We start from the raw sequence: 18,373 nt of genomic DNA on the forward strand, positions 1-18,373 counted from the left end.
AACTCCTATTCATCCTTTAAGACTCACCAAAAGTAGGCCAGGTATGGTGCCTCATACCTGTAATCCCAGCACTTTGGGAGAATGAGGTAGGTGGATTGCTTGAGCCCAGTTCAAGACCAGCCTGGGCAACATGGTGAAACCCCATCTCTACAAAAAACACAAAAATTAGCCATGCCTGTAGTCCCAGCTGCTTAGGAGACTGAGGTGAGAGGATCACCTGAGCCCAGGATGTGAAGACTGCAGTGAGCCATGATAATGACACTGCACTCCAGCCTGGGCGACAGAGTGAGACCCTGTCTAAAAAAAAAAAAAAAGGCTACCCATGTGTTGGTGTTTCCTCTCAAGCATGAAATCCACCAAAGCTTGCTTACATTCATCCCTATATTTGCAAGAAACTAGCATAGTCTCTAGCACACACAGAGTGCTAAACAACTGTTTCATGAAAAGAGGAACAAACCAGGTAACAAGCAAATATTAACCAAAAAATTACCCCCATGGGTTAAGTATTTACAAGGAGTAAAGAACTGTTTAATGACTCTCCTTAATCTTCCCAGAAACTCTGGGAAGGAGACTGTAATTATCATTTATATTTTATGAATGAGGCAAATGAGGCACAGACTTCAAGCTACATCCCTAAGTTTATATAGATGGTCAGTGCATGACCCAAGAACAGAACTCGGGAGTCTGAGTCCAGAGTTTCATCCTCGCACTGCTCTGGAATCCCATATCCGTGCACGGTGTTTATCCGTGATAGCAACAGCGCACTTGCAAGAAGCCCTCTTTATGCTAAGAAAGAATAAACATACCCTTCATAAATAATGCAAAAAACAAGTGAACTGCTTCTGAAGAGTGGAAACCTGCTTTCAAGGAGTCTGAAGTATGGTAGGAATTAATAAAACATTTTAAAGGTACTCTACAATTCAAATATGAAAAGGAAAATCAATTAGTGATCTGAAAGAACTAACAAGTGAAACAATTATTATTATTTTCCGTATATGGAGAATCCATAACATTCTTGAGAGTGTCGAGCACACAAAATTCATTCTCTGTGCTATGTAAGTATAATTTTATCCAGTGGTAGAAATGTCAGTCACTGTGGTTGGATCACTATTTTAATTTAGCAGGGTCTGCCTCTGAGGTTAAAAAAAAAGTGCCAAATAAAATAGCACACACTTTCTCATTAAGTTGCCTAATTCCATCAAATTTGTTTGACTGAAATACTACACCCCAGTGTTTGAGTCTACAAACACATTCACACACAATAAATTTAAGAAGCTCACAACTGTAGGTATTAGTCCCTTATATTCTATCTTGTTTTCAATCTTCCTTATAAAATAGAAGACAATTCCAGAAAGTCCCTTGTTTGGATTAGATTCTATTATTTCTACAACAAGAACTCATTTTCTATATAACACAGTCACTTTGGAAAGGTCTTATTTTGTTAAAGGGGTCCCAGAGCATATGTCACTGTAATTACAGTCTCTTCAAAATGCAGACTTTGATGCAACAAATTTCAGTTAGTAGAAAAGTTTCCTTTATGTGCAAAGAAATGTTTTGATTTTACTTTTTGTTTTTTGAGTTCCATACAATGCTAAAGTTTAGATGGTTTAAAATTGGTTTTATATGGCTGTTGATTTCTTTGTAAATTCTCTAAAAACTACATTTCTAACACCATTCTGTGTGAATAAATCTAGAGTTTCAGACATATCTGATAAGAAGTTATTTCTCACATCTCTCTTAATTCTAACAATAGGTGTTTCGTAAAGAAACTATCATTAGAAAGCATTTTACATGCATTATTTAATTTATTTTGGGGGGAACAGATGTTGGTGCTGTCATCTTCTCTAATTGGCAGATGAAGCTCCGAGACTATTTTACCAAAGCTGGTGTCTTAGCACAGGCTAAGCTGCAGCATCAAATAGATGCAATAGATTCTGGCTCAGACATAGTCAGTCTCATAAACAATGTGATTGTGTACTGCAGGGCACTGGGAGACTCAGATCCACACAGTCATTCAGGTATCCAACTTGTCATGCTTCTATGATCTTCAACTCATGTCTTCAAGGGTCCCTGTGGGCATCACCATCACAGTCAGCTGGAAGAAAGAGTAGGGGGGGAATCTGTGGGGTACTTTTATAAGGATGTTCTGGCATGCTTCATTCTGCTTGGCTTCTTCCTGGGAGGACATGGACACATGGGCACAGCTAACAGAAAGGGAGGCTGGAAATGGGAATGCCTGTGGAGCATTTATTACCTCCTTCAGTTAATAAAAAGCCTGGCTCAGAGCCCTCTGTCTATACTGTCTGAATGCCCTGTGGGATTGAGCCCTTAACCTGCTGGGTCCCACTCTAACTCCAGGCAGAGACTGTCAGGATGGAACTGAATTATAGGACACCTAGTGGGTATTCATTGGAGAATTGCTTGGTTTATGGGGGAAAAACCCTCATACATCTGGCATCAGAAGTGAGTAGGGGCTGACACAAGAGAAAAAAAACCTTTTTGTTTTTCACATAAACAAATATGCAGGCTAACTGAGAGATGCTGCAGGGGTGTGTTTGTGAAACCCCTAAAGATGAGACCAGGTGGTCTGAGAGCAAACAATGGGCCCTTGATGCTAACCACCAAATGCTGTGCTCAAAGTGAGAGGCGAGAAATGATTTTCCATCATGCCATTCCTTCAGATCATATGCACAATATTTGGGCTATTGGTTTTAATCCCTCATGCCCAACATTTTGCAGCTGTTCTAAAGAAACACACAGGTTCTAAAGCCAGCACTCTACAAAACTGACTCTATATTTGCAGGAGGAATTGACTCTTCAGTGAGTGTTTGCCAGGTTTTCCATTTGTCACATTTTCTAACAAGAAGAATGCGATTGTTCAAATCACTCAGGGATATGTGGCTTGCATTAGCATGCCTATTCAGGGACTTTTTCTAGAAGCATTCTAGGAAGTAAAATGTGGGTTCATATCTTTATTACAGGCAACATGGGGCTTTATTTACAAACAAAGTGCTTTAGACAAGGTCTTTTGCATAATACAAATAGCAAGTTATTTTCAAATGGCCATAATACTTGTAGTCAAAACTCTTTCAATTGAAATAACATTAGCATATGTCTTATTTTCTGGAAAATGCACAGGAAATGGTGAGAAATGCACATTCTATATGCTTTCAGGAGAACTAAGCCATTGAAGCAAAAGGAAAACTAAGTAGTGATTAAAAGATCCGATTCCCCACTTTGGGAAGATACACGAATTTGATTCAAGAAATGGGTATTGAGCTGGGCACAGTGGCTCATGCCTGTAATCCCAGTACTTTGGGAGGCTGAGGAAGGCAGATTGCTTGAGCCTGGGGGGTTGAGACCAGCTTGGGCAACATAGTGAGACTCTGTCTCCACAAAACATTTTAAAAATTAGCTGGGCATGGTGGCACACAACTATGCTCCTAACTACTTGGGAGGCTGAGGTGGGAGGATTGCTTGAGCCCTAGAGGTTGAGGCTGCAGTGAGCAGTGATTATGCCACTACACTCCAGCCTGGGCGATGAAGCAAGACTATGTCTCAAAAAATAAACAAATAAGCAAAAAGTCAATAAATGAGTAAATAAATAAATAAAAAGTGTTGAGCTCCTTTGAGGTGATGTTCATGCCACCATGGATTAAAGGTCACATAAGATATGATCCTTTCCCCCAAGAAATTTGTAATCTAGCTTTGCAATAATTCATTTAGATATTCTCAACTGCTATGTCAGATAACACCTTTCTTAATTTTTTCCCTCTCCTAGTACCATCTCAATTCATAAGGACCAAGGAAACAGTGATATCTACTTAAGCCCAGACAATCATCCAAAGAATTAAAAGCTAGGTAACACTGTCCTCTGTGAGATATATCCTTGATTATTTTAACAAACAGAAGTCAGTAACTGTTTTTGCATGAAATGGTCACAGGCCAAGGCTCTCTTCTTTGATTTAAGGCTCTTTGGGGTCACTGAAGTGTCATTTGGAAAATGACTTCCCGATGCATAATGATCCCCTAAAGCCTGTCGTAAATGCTCTTCCATGAGAGCTGCAATTTATTTTCTTGCAAATATTGTTTTAAAACAGTAAACAGCTGAAGGTCGGAAGAGAGGCTCATGAAAACAGGCTTAACGCAACTCCAGGATATTTTTCAAACACACTGGAGAGGAGAAAATTTGTTCATAAATACACATTTAGAGAAAAGGTTCGACAGACACAGAAAAGATACATTTCTCTTACCCCCAAGCACATGGTTGTAACCCATGCAACAATATACATAAAAGAAAAGAAGAGATGGCTTTAGAATATCACAGAGACCTGGATTCAAATGCGAGCCTTTCCATGCATTGATTATGCCCATTTTGTTTGCAAATCAAAGTTTTTGAGCTCAGTCGCCTCATATAATACAAAATTACCTGCCTCAAAGACTGTGACAATTAAACACAATACTGTATACAAATGCTAAAGAACAAAGCCAGCTGCATAGTATACACTCAATAAACTGCAGTGATGAGTGCTAAGATTATTGTTAAACAGGAGTTATACACAAAATAATTAGGTATACAGTATATAAAACCCAATCTTCTCTTCATTTGTGGGAGTATGTCAATCGGATATCTAATGTTATGTTGCTTGTTAAATAATCATTTTCATAAGCAGGAAAAATAAAAACCTATGCAGCTATAAAAATAAACAGTATTAAAGACTTTATTTAACTCTTGAGTTAGGAAACTGGTTGTAAGATGTTGCAACCAGTTCAAAGTCGACTCCAAACAGACACATTTATAGATCAGGAATATTGAAACCTGAGGACATAAAACTACCTTCTTCCACAGTTCGGGAAGGAAATAATTGAAACTATACCAGACAGGACAGAATTTGCATATGAATAGACAGGAATGATTTTGCACTCAATTATCTACAATGTATGAGGATGTAAGTTTGGTCCCACAGAATCAGAATCTGATAATCCTAGAGGCTGTACTCTTCTAGGAAATGCATCATTGTCCTTTAAAGCACATTTTTCTACAATTATTACATATATATTTTATATGTAATATAGGAAATAAAAATATCTATTTTGTGTAGATATGTTTGCATGTAAGTGTTCAATTTTGCTTGCTGTTTTGTATACCACAACATACATATTGTATCTTTTCACATACGCACCCACCTGTAAAAGTTAAAATTACTAAAATTGAGTGAATCCTGGTTCTATGCCTGTTATATAGAAAATAAGTAAATGATGGAGTGCATCAAAGAATTGTACAATTTGAGCAAAAAGATTATCTCACTCTGCCATTTCTCATAATCATTCCACCAATACTTTATGAACTTCTTGAGTTATAGACAATAAATTCCAAATATTGAAAGTTGTGTTGGAGTCCTTTAGACTGGATGCCTTCAGATTTTTTTTTTTTCTTTTTAGAGACAGGGTCTCACTCTATCACACAAGCTGGAGTGCAGTGGTGCAATCATAGCTTGCTGCAACTTTGAACTCCTGGGCTCAAGAGATCGTCCCACTTCAGCCTCCTGAGTTGTTGGGACTACAGGCACATGCCATCACAGGCTAATTTTTTGTATTTTCTATGAAGATAGGGTCTTGCTATATTGCCCTGGCTGGTCTTGAACTCCTGACCTCAAGTGACCCTCCTGCCTCAGTCTCCCAAAGTGCTGGGATTACAGGCATAAGCCACTGCACCCACCCAGCCACCTTCACACATGTTAAGGATGGTGAGGAACAGGGATGCTGGTTTTAACGAGGTTCCCTGATGGTGGCCTCATGTGTGCTGCTCCCACAGCGTGGCTGAGGGTGGAAGCTGATTCCTGGTTGGTGGAAGGTAAGGGAAGTGCACCACTGCCTTCTCTCTGCACTGGAAAGAGACGGGACTGTGTCTAGGGAGGGTGTGCAGGAGGCCGTGTCTCAGGGGTTGAGGGTCATTGGTCATTTGTCATGTTCCTCCTTTCAGGAAGCAGGAGTTGGTCCTGTAGGACTCCTTTCCCGGAGAGCGCCTGCTACAGGAGGACAGAGGCATCTGCAGCCGCCCTGGCCTCTCTCTAGGGCAGACCCACGTCATTCCTCCCCCATGCTGCCAGACCTGGCTGTCCCGTCTCCGGCTTCCTGCCTGGCCCTTTCCTTTCTCTCCTGGCCCTCATTCCTTAGCTGGTGGCCCCAGCATGTTTTTCTTGCCTGAAGACATCAGAACTCTGCTTCTTCTTTCTCTTCTCCTTCCTCTTAGGCAGGCTGCAGCCACCTCCCTCTGACCCTCTGGAGCTCTGAGAGGATCCAAGAGAATATAGCGTTGCCATCCAGGTCTGTGTGGCAGCAGATGCTCTCCCTCACCCGGAAGTCCGTTCGAGTGGCAGCTTTGCGCCCACGTCCTGAAAATGTCCCCACCTTCATTAAAAAAGATCCAGAGCAGGCCGGGCGCGGTGGCTCACGCCTGTAATCCCAGCACTTTGGGAGGCCGAAACAGGTGGATCACGAGGTCAGGAGATGGAGACCATCCTGGCTAACGCGGTGAAACCCTGTCTCTACTAAAAAAATACAAAAAAACTAGCCGGGCGAGGTGGCGGGCGCCTGTGGGAGGCTGAGGCAGGAGAATGGCGTGAACCCGGGAGGCGGAGCTTGCAGTGAGCTGAGATCCCCGGGCAACAGAGCGAGACTCCGTCTCAAAAAAAAAAAAAAAAAAAAAAAAAAAAAAAAAAAAAAGATCCAGAGCAGTCACCAACTCTTCACTACCCCATGTTGGGGCTCATAAAACAATGCGGCAAAATGCAGGCCTCAGCAGTGGCCTTGGAAGCAAACTTCTCTCTGTGACCTTCTCCTGCCTTCCTGTCTCAGTCCCATCCTTCCCGGAGGCCTCAGAGAAACTAGAAGCCCTCCTTCCCTTGGCTGGTCCTAGAAACCAGAACCCTTTTCTCCAAAGCCAGCCATAAAACCTAAAAATAGGACTTTAACTTTCCCTCTGCCTTTCTGTGTAAAAACTGGCCATAAAGAAATTCCCTGACCTACCTTGTTTGACTGTAGATCCTAAAACCCCCATTCCAGAGAGGGTCCCACCTCACACCCAGAAGGAAGGAGCACTGCTCAGAGAGGCCAAGAAGAATCTAGACAGACAGGCCTGGCTGGGTTTCCACACTCAGTCCACCAGCTTTAGATCAGGCCCTTTTTGTCCAACCTTGTTTCTGCATGCTGTCCATGCTTTGTTGAACCTTAGCATAAAAATGGATAGTTTCCCCTGTATCTTTGGGCCTTCATTCTGAAGTCTCCTATTTGTACACATTAATTTGCATATCTTTTCTCCTGTTAATCTGCCTTTCGTAAGTTTATTGTCCAGTGAAACTTCAGGGGACCCCTTGGCCCCTGCACCCCATACACTTGCACACAGGCACATACTCACCCCCAGCTGTGTAGTACACACTGGACAGAAATAAGGTGGGATGCAGAGGCGCACATGCAAAATTATATTTCTATCTGGTGGATCAGTGGAAGGGAAGGTTTGTGTTTAACAAGGATGTGTCTGTGCCTTTCTCAGTTTCAGGAGCAAGTGAACCATCTGGGAATCTCATGAATATGAAGACTTTGGCCCTGTGGGTCTGGGGCAGGGGGGTGTGAGTCACTGTCTTCACTGTGGCTCAGAGTCTGTGATGTGGAGAGCTGATGGTGGGGTCGATCGTCTCTCTGGGGAGCAAAGGTTGGTGTCACCATCATCTCTTAAAGCTGCAGTGTGCTGGCTGAGCAGGGGTCTGTGTTTTAGGGGGTTGGAGTCATTGGTAATTAGTTTCCACTTTCTTCATCTCTTTTTTTTTTTTTTTTTGAGACAGAGTCTCTCTGTTGCCTAGGCTGGAGTGCAGTGGCACAATCTCGGCTCACTACAACCTCCTCCCCCCCAGTTCAAGCGATTCTCCTCCCTCAGCCTCCCCAGTAGCTGGGACTACAGGCATGTGCCACCACACCCAGCTAATTTTTGTATTTTTGGTAGAGACAGGGTTTCACCATATTGGCCAGACTGGTCTCAAACTCCTGGCCTCAAATGATCTGCCTGCCTCGGCCTCCCAAAGTGCTGGGTTTACAGGTGTGAGCCACCGCACCTGGCCCTTCTTCATCTCTTATGTTTCCAAGGGCCTAGCCTTCATTGTTACCAGTATCTTCCCATAGATCTAGTGTTGGTCAACGTTGTTCAGTCACTTCCAGGATTTACTGAGACCAGCAGCTCCCCCTGTGCACTCGCTGCCTTCCTTATGGCCATGACATGGCCCCCAGACAGGGGGCCAAGCCTCTCTAAAGCATCTGTGAAAAGAAGGCAACAGAGTGTATGTGAGCACGGTGGGTGTCAATGACTCCCAAATCACCCTAAGGCTGAGATGTCCTATGACAAACCTTGCTACCCACATAAACTCCCCTAAAAACATCTATCTGCTCTTAAAATAGCCATGGGCATGGCATTTCATTGTCCATAGACTTCTCGGCAGCCTGGAGTTCCACCTCCACCCAAGCCATATGTGTCCTCGTCTCTTGGCTGCCACACCAAGGCAGGCTCTGTCTCAGGGAGAAACCCAGGGGGTGGGGTGTGAAGAAATGTTCCCACGTCAGGCCCTGCTGTAGGAATAAAGGTGGATCTCTTCTGCTTTTCAGAACAGATCTCTGCAAAAGCTAATCATCCCTTAAACACTAATAACAACTGCAGGACACAACCTATTGTGTCTGAAAACTGTGAAGGGTTAATCACATTTTCTAAACAAAGTACTTTCCCCTAAGCACAACTGGGCCCACAGGGCAGTGGCTCATGCTTGTAATCTCAGCACTTTGGGAGGCTGAGGCAGGAGGATCACTTGAGGCTGGGATTTTGAGACCAGCCTGAGCAACATAGCAAGATCCAGTCTTGACAAGAAATTTTCTTTTGAAATTAGCCAGGCATGGTGGTGCACACCTGTAGTCCCAGCTACTAGGGAAGCTGAGGTGGGAGGACCCTTTGAGCCCAGGAGTTCAAGGCTGCAGTGAGCTATGATTGCACCACAGCACTCCAGCTTGCGTAGAGCAAGATCCAGACTCTTTGTAAAATTTTTTGGAAGGTATGCTATTATTTCAAGCTAAAAGTTTATACAGTAATTGCTTTGTGTTCTGTAACATTCTAGAATGCAATGACATACCTAAAAAGGGCATTTTAAATAAATTATTCCTTTTGGGCATAAAGTGTGTGGGGTATAGGGGCCACAGGGTCACCTGAAGTTTCACTGAAAAATAAACTTACAAAAGGCAGATAATTAGGAGAAAAGGCATACAAATTAATGTGTACACACAGGAGACTTCAGAATGAAGACCCAAAGAAATATAACAATAATAATAATAATTAATAAATAAGTCTGAATTTGAATTAACACAGTTTAGCAATGGAGTCACTCTTTGTCAATCATTTAGCCATTCTGAAAATTGCTTTGTAAAATTTTTTGGAAGGTATGCTATTATTTCAACCTAAATATTTACACAATAATTATTTTGTGTTGTGTAACATTTTAGAATGCAATGACTATCTGCAAAGGGCCTTTTAAATAAATTATTCCTTTTGGGCATAAAAAATAATTTTGTGGTGCTTTATGGGTAGGGAGGTGGGCAGTAGGGGGTTGCTGGATGGATGATGGATTTGAGCAAACCCAAAATTAGGAGGATCTATCTGGGGCAGGACCTGGTGGTGCATAGAATAGACTGGACTCCTATTTGGCCATAAGCATTGAGCCCCTTTGCATTCAGTTTTTGAAACAAAATTGCCCTAGAGAATAATTATTCATCTTTTCAAAGACTAATGATTGCTCCCCACGTGGCTCCAAACACAGATTCTCAGGATCTCATTTAGATGTATTAATATCAGCTTAGCCAGCCAAGCTTTTTATCCATAAAGTTATACAAGAGGAGGAAAAGAGAGGACTGCCTGTATGATGGATAAGGTCAATAGATGTCAGAACAGCCAGGTGCGGTGGCTCACACCTGTAATTCCAGCACTTTGGGAGGCTGAGGTGGGTGGGAGGTTAGGAGCTCAAGACCAGCCTGACAGTGAAACCCCGTCTCTACTAAAAATACAAAAATTCACTGAGCGTGGTGGCAGGTGCCTGTAATCCCAGCTACTCAGGAGGCTGAGATAGGAGAATCGCTTGAACCTGGGAGGTGGAGGTTGCAGTGAGCCGAGATCATACCACTGTACTCCAGCCTGAGCAAGACTCCATCTCAAAAAAAAAAAAAAAAAAAAAAGGATGTCAGAATAGCTTCAGCCCCTGTCTTATACCTGCTACGGGTAAAGGTCCTGCTACAGACAAGAGGATGCTGCATGTTCATGCACCACCTGACAGATCCATTTATACAGACCTGACATTTTTTTCTGAGGCCTCTGTTCTGTTCCATTGGTCCATATATCTGTTTCGTACCAGTACCATGCTGTTTTGGTTACTGTAGCCTTGTAGTATAGTTTGAAGTCAGGTAGCATGATGCCTCCAGCTTTGTTCTTTTTGCTTAGGATTATCTTGGATATATGGGCTCTTTTTTGGCTCCATATGAAATTTAAAGTAGTTTTTTCTTTTTTCTTTTCTTTTTTTTTTTTTGAGATGGAGTCTTGCTCTGTCGCCCAGGCTGGAGTGCAGTGGTGCAATCTCGGCTCACTGCAAGCTCTGCCTTGCTGGTTCACGCCATTCTCCTGCCTCAGCCTCCTGAGTAGTTGGGACTACAGGTGCCCACCACCATACCCGGCTAATTTTTTTTTTTTTTTGTATTTTTAGTAGAGATGGGGTTTCACCTTGTTAGCCAGGATGGTTTTCATCTCCTGACCTCATGATCTGCCCACCTCAGCCTCCCAAAGTGCTGGGATTACAGGCATGAGCCACTGCACCTGGTCTAAAGTAGTTTTTTCTAATTCTGTGAAGAAAGTCAGTGGCAGTTTGATGGGGATAGCATTGAATACATAAATCACTTTGGGCAAGTATGGCCATTTTCATGATATTGATTCTTCCTATCCATGAGCATGGAATGTTTTTCCATTTGTTTGTGTCCTCTTGTTTCCTTGAGCAGTGGTTTGTAGTTCTCCTCGAAGAGGTCCTTCACATCCCTTGTAAGTTATATTCCTAGGTATTTTATTCTCTTTGTAGAAATTGTGAATGAGAGTTCACTCATGATTTGGCTCTCTGTTTGTCTATTATTAGTGTATAGGAATGCTTGTGAGTTTTGCACATTGATTTTGTATCCTGAGACTTTGCTGAAGTTGCTTATCAGCTTAAGGAGATTTTGGGCTGAGATGATGAGGTTTTCTAAATATACAATCATGTCATTTGCAAACAGACAATTTGACCTCCTCTCTTCCTATTTGAATACCCTTTATTTCTTTCTCTTGCCTGATTGCTCTGGCCAGAACTTCCAATACTATGTTGAATAGGAGTGGTGAGAGAGGGCATCCTTGCCTTGTGCTGGTTTTCAAAGGGAATGCTTCCAGCTTTTGCCCATTCAGTATGATATTGGCTGTGGGTTTGTCATAGATAGCTCTTATTATTTTGACATATGTTCCATCAATACCTAGTTTATTGAGAGTTTTAACATGAAGAGGTGTTGAATTTTATTAAAGGCCTTTTTTGCATCTATTGAGATAATCATGTGGTTTTTGTCATTGGTTCTGTTTATGTGATGGATTATGTTTATTGATTTGCATATGTTGCACCAGCCTTGTATCCCAGAGATGAAGCCGACTTGATCATGGTGGATAAGCTTTTTGATGTGCTGCTGGATTCAGTTTGCCAGTATTTTATTGAGGATTTTCACATTGATGTTCATCAGGGGTATTGGCCTGAAATTTTCTTTTTTAGTTGTGTCTCTGCCAGGTTTTGGTATCAGGATGATGCTAGTGTCATAAAATGAGTTAGGGATGAGTCCCTCTTTTTCTATTGTTTGGAATAGTTTCAGAGGGAATGGTACCAGCTCCTCCTTGTACCTCTGGTAGAATTCAGCTCTGAATCCATCTGTCCTGGGCTGTTTTTGGTTGGTAAGCTGTTAATTACTGCCTCAATTTCAGAACTTGTTACTGGCCTATTTGGGGATTCAACTTCTTCCTGGTTTAGTCTTGGGAGGGTGTATGCATCCAGGAATTTATCCATTTCTTCTAGATTTTCTAGATTATTTGCGTAGAGGTATTTATGGTATTCTCTGATGGTAGTTTGTATTTCTGTGGGATCAGTGGTGATACCCCTTTATAATTTTTTATTGTGTCTATATGATTCTTCTCTCTTTTCTTCTTTATTAGCCTGGCTAGCAGTCTATCTATTTTGTTTATCTTTTCAAAAAAACAGCTCCTGGATTCACTGATTTTTTTTGAAGGGTTTTTCGTGTCTTTATCTCCTTCAGTTCTGCTCTGATCTTAGTTATTTCTTGTATTCTGCTAGCTTTTGAATTTGTTTGCTCTTGCTTCTCCAGTTCTTTTCATTGTGATGTTAGGGTGTCAATTTCAGATCTTTCCCACTTTCTCCTGTGGGCATTTAGTGCTATAAATTTTCCTCTAAACACTTTCAGCTGTGACCTACAGATTCTTGTATGTTGTGCCTTTGTTCTCATGGGTTTCAAAGAACTTATTTATTTCTGCCTTAATTTCATTATTTACCCAGTAGTCATTTACAAGCAGGTTGTTTAGTTGCCATGTAGTTGTGCAGTTTTGAGTGAGTTTCTTAATCCTGAGTTCTAATTTGATTGCACTGTGGTCTGAGAGACTGTTATGATTTCCATTCTTTTGCATTTGCGAAGTGTTTTACTTCCAATTATGTGGTCAATTTTAGAATAAGTGTGATGTGGTGTTGAGAAGAATGTATATTCTGTTGATTTGGGGTGGAGAGTTCTGTAGAGTCTATCAGGTCTGCTTGGTCCGGGGCTGAGTTCAAGTCCTGAATATCCTTGTTTATATTCTGTTTTGTTGATCTGTCTAATATTGACAGTGGGTTGTTAAAGCCTCCCACTATTATTGTGTGGGAGTCTAAGTCTCTTTGTAGGTCTCTAAGAACTTGCTTTATGATTCTGGGTGCTCCTTTATTGGGTGCATATATATTTAGGATAGTTAGCTCTTCTTGTTGAATTGATCCCTTTATCATTATGTAATGCCCTTCTTTGTCCTTTTTGAGCTTTGTTGGTTTAAAGTCTGTTTTATCAGAGACTAGGATTGCAACTCCTGCTGTTTTTTTTGCTTTCCATTTGCTTGGTAAATATTCCTCCATCCCTTTATTTCGAGCCTATGTGTGTCTTTGCATGTGAGATGGGTCTCCTGAATATAGCACACTGATGGGTCTTGACTCTTTATCCAATTTGCTAGTCTGTGTCTTTTTATTAGGACATTTAGCCCATTTACATATAAGGCTAATATTGTTATGTGTGAATTTGATCCTGTCATTATGATGCTACATGGTTATTTTGCCAGTTAGTTGATGCAGTTGATGCAGTTTCTTTGTAGTGTCAATGGTCTTTACAATTTGCTACGTTTCTGCAGTGGCTGGTACCGGTTTTTCCTTTCCATATTTAGTGCTTCCTTCAAGAGCTCTCGTAAGGCAGGTCTGCTGGTGACAAAATCTCTCAATATTTGCTTGTCTGTATTTTATTTCTTCTTCACTTATGAAGCTTAGTTTGACTAGATATGAAATTCTGGGTTGAAAATTCTTTTCTTTAAGAATGTTGAATATTGGCCCCCACTCTCTTCTGGCTTGTAGTGTTTCTGCAGATAGATCCACTGTTAGTCTGATGGGCTTCCCTTTGTGGGTAACCTGACCTTTCTCTCTGGCTGTCCTTAACATTTTTTCCTTCATTTCAACCTTAGTGAATCTGACGATTATGTGTCTTGGGGTTGCTCTTCTCAAGGAGTATCTTTGTGGTGTTCTCTGTATTTCCTGAATTTGAATGTTGGCTTGTCTTGCTAGGTTGGGGAGTTTCTCCTGGATAATAACCTGAAGAGTGTTTTCCAACTTGGTTCCATTTTCCTCGTCATTTTCAGGTACACCCTTCAAATGTAAGTTAGGTCTTTTCACACAGTCCCATATTTCTTGGAGTCTTGTTTGTTCCTTTTCATTCTTTTTTCTCTAATCTCGTCTTCACACTTCATTTCATTAAGTTGATCTTCAGTCTCTGATATCCTTTCTTCTGCTTGATCGATTCAGCTATTGACACTTGTTTATGCTTCACGAAATTCTCGTGCTGTTTTTCAGCTCCATCAGGTCATTTATGTTCTTCTCTAAACTGGTTATTTTAGTTAGCAATTCCTTTAACCTTTTTTCAAGGTTCTTTACTTCCTTCCATTGGGTTAGAACGTGCTCCTTTAGCTCAGAGGAGTTTGTTATTACCCACTTTCTGAAACCTACTTCTGTCAATTCGTCAAACTCATTCTCCATCCAGTTTGGTTCCCTTGCTGGTGAGGAGTTGTGATCCTTTGGAGAAGAGGCACTCTGGTTTTTGGAATTTTCAGCCTTTTCCCACTGGTTTTTCCTCATCTTTGTGGATTTATCTACCTTTAGTCTTTGATGCTGGTGACCTTCAGACCAGCAGGCTTTTTGTGTGGACGTCCTTTTTGTTGATGTTGATACTATTCCTGTTTGTTAGTTTTTCTTCTAACAGTCAGCCCCCTCTGCTGCAGGTCTCCTGGAGTTTGCTGGAGGTTCACTCCAGACCCTGTTTGCCTGGGTATCGCCAGTGGAGGCTGCCGAACAGCAAAGATTGCTGCCTGTTCCTTCTTCTGGAAGCTTCATCCCAGAGGGGCACCCACCAGATGCCAGCTGGAGCTCTCCTGTATGAGGTGTCTGTTAACCCCTACTGGGAGGTGTCTCCCAGTCAGGAGGCACAGGGACCCACTTGAGGAGGCAGTCTGACCCTTAGCAGAGCTTGAGCACTGTGCTGGGAGATCCACTGTTCTCTTCAGTGTCAGCAGGCAGGAATGCTGAAGCTGTTCCCACAGCCGCCCCTTCCCCCAGGTGCTCTGTCTCAGGGAGATGGGAGTTTTATATGTAGGCCCCTGACTTAGGCTGCTGCCTTTCTATCAGAGATGCCCTGCCCAGAGAGGAGGAATCTAGTGAAGCAGTCTGGCTGCAGCAGCTTTGCAGCCAGTGAACTCTGCCCAGTCTGAACTTCCCAGCAGCTTTGTTTACATTGTGAGGGGAATGTAAACTGTCAAGCCTAAGTAGTGGTGGATGCCCCTCCCCCAACCAAGTTCGAGTGTCCTAGGTGGACTTCAGACCGCTGTGCTGGCAGCGAGAATTTCAAGCCAGTGGATCTTAACTAGCTGGGCTCCATGGGGGTGGTATCCACTGATCTAGGCCACTTGGCTCCCTGGCTTCAGCCCTCTTTCCAGCGGAGTGAACGGTTCTGTCTTGCTGGCATTCCAGGAGCCACTGGGGTATGAAAAAAAATCTTCTGCAGCTAGCTCAGTGTCTACCCAACCGGCCGCCCAGTTTTGTGCTTGAAACCCAAGGTCCTGGTGGTATAGACACCTGAGGGAATCTCCTGGTCTGCGGGTTGCAAAGACCATGGGAAAAGCATAGAATCTGGGCCAGAACGCACGGTTCCTCACGGCACAGTCTCTCACAGCTTCCCTTGGCTAGGGGAGGGAGTTCCCCAACCTCTTGAGCTTCCTGGGTGAGGCAACGCCCCACCCTGCTTCTGCTCGCCCTCCATGGGCTGCACCCACTGTCTAACTAGTCCCAGTGAGATGAGCCGGATACCTCAGTTGGAAATGCAGAAATCACCTGCCTTTTGCATTGATCCCACCGGGAGCTGCAGACCGGAGCTGTTCCTATTCAGTCATCTTGCCAGCCACCCAAGAAGATCCTTTTTGAGGCAAAGTTTAGCACCTCTGTCCCAGCTCCTTCCTTAGAGAATTCTGAATGTGGGTTCCGCTGAAAGAACAACACGGCATCAAGAGGCATCTGACCTCTGGTCATTTGGATTACTCAACCCCCTGTTACTCTCTGTGGATGAAAATCAAAACTTCTGCTGTACTGTTCTCAGAGCCAAAGCCTGAGGTGAAACTCCTCCCCTCTGATTTTTTGAGCATGGAATATAAACAAAATAATTAGCGACTCCAGAGGCATTGCAAACGTTAACTAACATGTAACCTTGCAAAACAGGGAAGGTTCTTATTTGTAAATGCCAATCACTACACAGAAAAACTCTAAGGATTTATATCCTAGGCAACAGAAAATTGCTCTGTAAAAGAACTCTTCCCACATGTTTTACTAAATTTGCAATATTTGAGTTTGCATTTAAATAAATACAGAGTTTCCTACCTCTCTCTCAAATGTCTGTTCTGTAAATCCGTGCTCTTTTCTCCATGCCACTCCAGGAATAGGCAGGAAGAACCCAATCTCACCACGGGGACCACAGACTGACCCCTTACTTTAGAGGAGCAGAAAACGTACTATCAAGGACACCTTCAGGATGTAGACGCTAAGGTGACTGCTAAAATCATCTAAGAGGAGGGAGTTTTAAGCAAAACTTTGCTGCCCTGCAAATCTGAAAATGACATTGTTGACCTAGAATCAATAGTATACACATTCAAGGAATTTGTTCTCCATAATAAAGACCATTTCTGTGTTGACACATACCTCTTCTAGTTTAAAGAATAATCAATGGAATAAATTTGAGATATCAGACTGTATTTTTGCACCCATGGAACAAATTATTATTTTCTTCCATTGGGGTTTGAATTTGTGACTTTGGACACCTTGACTATTAAAGGCAAGTGATATAAAGCTGAAATCAATATTACTAAAGTGAGAGCATCCCAGGAGTCACCACCTGGGACCTCTGCTTGGGTCTCCACCAAAGCCAGAACATCCCAGGCATCACCACCTGGGACTTCTGCTTAGAGCTCCATGTGTTGTTGCTACTCAGATACTTGGACAGTGACTTGGCAAACCAAAGGCCAGGAAAAAGAGGCTCTAAGAGCTGAGGCTAAAATGCTGAGACCTTTATCTGACCTGGCCATGGAAAGCTCTGACATGGCAGAAAAATTCAGCACTTGCATAGACAATGCATGAGCTAGCTCCACAGTCTGAATCTGAGCCTGTGCTCTGCCATTTTGTAATATGGACTTGTCAGGAAGATGTTCAAGAACATCATGGAACCTATTTGGATTCCAGGCCTTGGCTACCTCCTATTCTTGCAAAACAAGTTCTTCACATGGTCTAGCCCTGCTAGCCTGAATATTGGAGTCTGGGGCCAGAGTCCTAGGTTATCATAAAGTGGTATATGGCACTCATGATTCCTCACACAGAAGGTGCCAATTAAACAATGCCTTAAACAGTGTGTAGGATTTGAACAAATTCCATGGCTATGGGTTCAAGGGCAGTCTAGTAACACAGAACCTTGCCATAAACTCTATTTGCCTTCTTCAGTTTTTCAACCCAATTTTGCAGGCACTCTGTGGTCCTTTGTAGATCATGTATCCTTGGAGACGTTTTGAGACATTAATGATCTCTTTGATGGAATCCATGATGGTTTTTGTGCTAAATCCCATCTTCAGTAGACAATGCCACGTAATGTTCTTTCTAAAAAAAAGAGAGAGAGAGAGAACAACTTGGATTTACAATGTAGACACTATTCGTATTCATTTTTTCCTGTGCTGTTGACATTTTTGAAAAAAGTAGCCTTTTGTTTAATTTTAGCTTAATTTGTTTTTAATAAATGTGTATCATTGTCCAGATTGTACTCACCATTAAGGAATGAGAAAAGAGCAATAGTTGACTCTATTAGGTCAAAGGTTGGTAAAAATGTTTATAATAAAAGACAGATGACTTAACAAAAAATGAACAACGGTCATCTCAGACTTAAACAAAAAAGACATAATAAAATAAAAGAATAACTTAAAAACCTTTCAAGAATCAATTCTGGGCCATCTTAGCCAATGAGTATTTTTACAGATAGGGATGGTCAGTGATCGCAGTAATGAGAAGTTGCCAAAAGCAAATGGGAAGCCTGTTGGTGTAGCAGAAAGTGTGAATTGTATTCTATAATCTTGCTTTCTTGTCTTTTGATAAAACTGCTCGATTTTCCATTCCCAAGTCCATTCACCAGCCTCAGGACCTCTGAACTTCAGACATCCAGATGTGGACCTCAAAGCAACTGCTAACACTAATAGAAGCTAACACTTGCTTCTTAAAAAACCCAAGCAACTCAAAGCAGACAGCATATACACAGAAATCAAGGAGCAGGTGCAGAGGATAAAACATTTTTGGGCAAGAAACAAAGATTGGTGGCTGAGAGTTGTTTCTAGATTAAAATTATGTTAATTAATACTCTCCCTCCCTCCCTTCTTTCTTTCTTTCTCTCTTTCTTTCTTCTTTCTTTCTTTCTCTCTCTTTCT

The 18,373-nt window shown here is 42.2% G+C and overlaps 1 protein-coding gene and 1 long non-coding RNA gene across 3 annotated transcripts in view; both read right to left on the minus strand.

Annotated features, from left to right (window-relative positions):
* Positions 1-7,981: 7,981 nt before the first annotated feature.
* On the minus strand, positions 7,982-10,641 carry LOC141409410 (uncharacterized). Its single transcript, XR_012429966.1, has 2 exons — positions 10,375-10,641; positions 7,982-8,307 (listed from the first exon to the last, which is right to left on the minus strand). It is a non-coding gene; the product is annotated as an uncharacterized lncRNA (long non-coding RNA).
* Positions 10,642-12,309: 1,668 nt separating this feature from the next.
* The window catches only part of PUDP (pseudouridine 5'-phosphatase), a 175,018-nt gene continuing 168,954 nt past the window's right edge, over positions 12,310-18,373 (minus strand). Inside the window, exons 4-5 of one of the 2 annotated variants that reach the window (XR_006695338.3) lie at positions 16,296-17,558; positions 13,650-15,905 (exon numbers count right to left, since the gene is read on the minus strand). Coding sequence is in view for 1 of the 2 variants with exons in the window: in XM_015443417.4 (XP_015298903.3) it covers positions 17,517-17,558 (42 nt within the window). In the remaining variant the exon portion in view is untranslated. Of the gene's footprint in view, positions 17,559-18,373 lie in introns of both variants that reach the window. The other variant, XM_015443417.4, reaches the window with a different exon arrangement.

This window comes from Macaca fascicularis, chromosome X (assembly GCF_037993035.2).
Source record: "Macaca fascicularis isolate 582-1 chromosome X, T2T-MFA8v1.1".
Taxonomy (NCBI): Eukaryota; Metazoa; Chordata; class Mammalia; order Primates; family Cercopithecidae; genus Macaca; species Macaca fascicularis.